The sequence below is a fragment of the Malaclemys terrapin genome, chromosome 1 (assembly GCF_027887155.1).
Source record: "Malaclemys terrapin pileata isolate rMalTer1 chromosome 1, rMalTer1.hap1, whole genome shotgun sequence".
Classification (NCBI taxonomy): Eukaryota; Metazoa; Chordata; order Testudines; family Emydidae; genus Malaclemys; species Malaclemys terrapin.
The window spans coordinates 354,902,769-354,905,937 of NC_071505.1; the positions used below are offsets into that span (position 1 = coordinate 354,902,769).

The 3,169-nt window shown below is 46.8% G+C and overlaps 1 protein-coding gene across 1 annotated transcript; it reads right to left on the bottom strand.

Moving 5' to 3' along the window:
* Positions 1-782: 782 nt before the first annotated feature.
* LOC128834228 (olfactory receptor 52R1-like) lies at positions 783-1,781 on the bottom strand. Its single transcript, XM_054022841.1, has one exon. The coding sequence runs from the start codon at positions 1,779-1,781 to the stop codon at positions 783-785; it is 999 nt and encodes a 332-aa protein (XP_053878816.1).
* Positions 1,782-3,169: the final 1,388 nt, after the last annotated feature.

A 3,169-nucleotide genomic window follows, 5' to 3' on the forward strand; every position in this document is an offset into this window, starting at 1 on the left:
TTCATTCCCTCTGGGGCACCTGCCATTGTCCACTGTCGGAAGACGAGATACTGGGCTAGATGGACCATTGGTCTGCCCCAGTCTGGCCATTCTGATGTTCCTATAAAGACCATGGATGTATCTTCCCCACCCCTTCACTGTAACGCATTATACCCCAGTCCACTCCCACAGCTGACATAGAACCCAGGAGTCCTGAGTGGGTCTCTCTCTCTGCAGAGTTAGTAACAAAGTAAGAATATACATTAATATTTTAAACCTAACCAGTGTCCCTTATGTGACTGGGCACAAGATGTCAGAACATGTTTCTATTAGAGCTGAGTGGGTCTAATATTTATTTTAGAGTTTTCAAGACCCTAAGTAGCCCTTGGAATCACAGTTAAAGTTGCCACCCCCACCAAAATCTGAAATGGCTCCCTTGTAGCTGGGTTTGGGAGGTGGAAATGATCTCGCAAGTGACAGGGGAGGGGAATAGAGAAGCAAGTCACAGGGGCAAGGTCTTGGGGGGAAGAGGTAAAGCAGGGAAGGAGCCTTGGCAGAAGAGGTGGGGCAAGGAGTTGGGTTTCTGGGTCCAGATACCAGCAATTAGAGAGGTGGCAACCCACTGAATTGTCCATAGACCTATTCCCCAGTTTGTCATGCTGACACAGCACAGTAAGGTCAGGAAAGGATTTAATGTCTTTTTGACTATCCGGTAAGTGATCCAGGGATGAGGGCCCAGCACCATGTCACCAGCCAGCTCTGCACGGAGCTTGGTCTGAGAGCCAGAGCACCAGGAGGAAACTTTACATCCCTTTATGAGTAAAGAGCCGGAGCAGCCTCTCCCGGATCTGTTTGGTCCTCACCCCGTAGATGACAGGGTGTAACATGGGGGGCACGAGCACATACGCGCTGGCAATGAGAATGTGGAAGTGCAGGGGCACATAGTGGCCAAACCGGTGTGTGAGGAAGGAGAAGAGACCTGGGATGTAAGAGGCTAAGATGACACAGAGGTGGGAGCCGCAGGTCCCAAAAGTCTTGAGCCGGGCATCCTTTGTGGGGAGGCTGAAAATGGCCCTGAGGATCTGGATATAGGACATGGAGATAAAAATCACATCCAGACCCATCACCACGAATGCCACAGAGAGGCCATAGTAACTACTGATGCGGACATCCGCACAGGCCAGCTTCACCATGGCCATGTGCTCACAGTACGAGTGGGGGATGATGTTGGTTCTACAATACGGCCACCGCCTCGCCAGGAAGGGATAGGCCAGTGCGAGCATCCCACCGCGCAGCACCACGGCCAGGCCAATCTTGGCCACAACGGGGTTTGTCAGGATGGTGGAATGTCTCAGGGGATCACAGATGGCCACGTAACGATCCAAAGCCATGGCCACAAAGACCCCAGACTCTATCACTAAGAAGCAGTGAATGAAGTACAGCTGGGTGAGGCAGGCACTGAAATTGATCTCCCTGGAATTGAACCAGAAGATGCTCAGCATTTTGGGTACGGTGGATGTAGACAGGACCAGGTCACTGACGGCCAGCATGCAGAGGAAATAGTACATAGGGCCATGGAGGCTCAGCTCCCTCTTCACAATGAACAGGATGGTGAAGTTCCCCAAGATGGCTATGATGTACATGGTGCAGAAGGGGATGGAGATCCAGAAATGGGCCATCTCCAGGCCAGGAATGCCCAGCAGGATGAAGGTGGAGGGGTTGGTAAAGTCAGTTTTGTTGGAATCTGACATGGAGTAGGGGAGAAGGTGTCCAAGTCTGAGGCAGAACCGTGTGTCCTGCATGTAACATATGTTCTCCTGACTTCTTTTATGTGCCCAGGCTCTAGGGTGATGGTCGCAGTAGAAATACCTGGATGAAGAGACAATGTTATTATGAGACGCTACATGCAACACTGGAGACTGTTCTCATAGGTGGAAGCAGATTCACACACCGAAAAATGACATTTTCATTACTCAGAGAAATGAAATATGAACAACTGGCCCTACTAATGCCAATTCCATGCCTCAATAATTCTACATGTCATGATGTGGGAAACCTTAATAGCCACCAGCAGGAAACACAAGTGTGGATACTGGTTATCCATCATTGTTCCTTAATGCAATGAAAGCCAGGCTAGAGAGTCCATGCTGTAGGGAGTTCCCCATTCACTCGGTTGTTCAAAATTTGAAAGTGTAAAAAAAACCAAACCTTTTCCAAGACATGTTCCGGGGGAAACATCCCAGCTAGAACACACCTCAGGAAAAAGACCTGGGCATCATTGAAAGCAGGTCAACAAAACACATGCTCATTTGCTGTATTGGCCAAATCAAAGAAAATGTTTGGATGCCTAAAAAATGGGATGGAGAAAACCTGCTCTGGATACGTGCTCAGTTTTGGTCATCCAGTCACTAAAAAGGATACAGTGTTATAAAGAGGATTTCTGAGGCAGGCTCTGAGAATGGGGAAGGCTGCCATATGTGGACAGACTGAAAAGTCTGGGACTGTTTAATTTAGAGAAGACCCAAAGAAGGGGACATGATAGAGGAGAGGAAAATAAAGAATGGGACTGATTACAATCAAATGGACAAACAGAACAGTTCCCAACCAGTAATAGCTATCTACAGATACCAGTCAAAAGGGCTAATTCCCCAAAGCTGAGGAAAATTATCAGGAAAACTGCTTGGGAGGAAAATGTTGGACAGAAAAGTGGGACTGAAACTTGGGAATTCTTTAAGAAGAGTTTGTTGGATAGCTAAAAAGTTACAATTCCACAGTCAAGGAAGTGGAGAACTTTGGCTAAAACCTGGTTCAGTGGCAAAATGAAGGCAGCAATTATGTGGGGGGAAAAGCAATATATACAAATGGGAAAAAAGGGAAAATAGATAGCAAGCAATACAAATTGGAAGTTATGAAAATTGATAAGGGACGTTAAAAACAACAAGGAGTCTGGTGGCACCTTAAAGACTAACAGATTTATTTGGGCATAAGCTTTCGTGAGTAAAAACCTCACTTCTTCGGATGCATAGAGTGAAAGACATCAGAGAAAAATCCGTGTTTGGCGGGGCTAAGGATAACAAAAAGGAGGTTATTAAATACATTAAGAACAAGAAAAACCCTATAAAAGGTTTAGGCTAATTCCTAGAGGGAGAAAGGAAGCTTGTTAATGTTGCAGAGAATGTAGATGTGTTGC

Bases quoted from the DNA above. Each gene is read 5' to 3' on its own strand.
- LOC128834228 (XM_054022841.1), bottom strand. From the start codon at position 1,781: ATGCAGGACACACGGTTCTGCCTCAGACTTGGACACCTTCTCCCCTAC.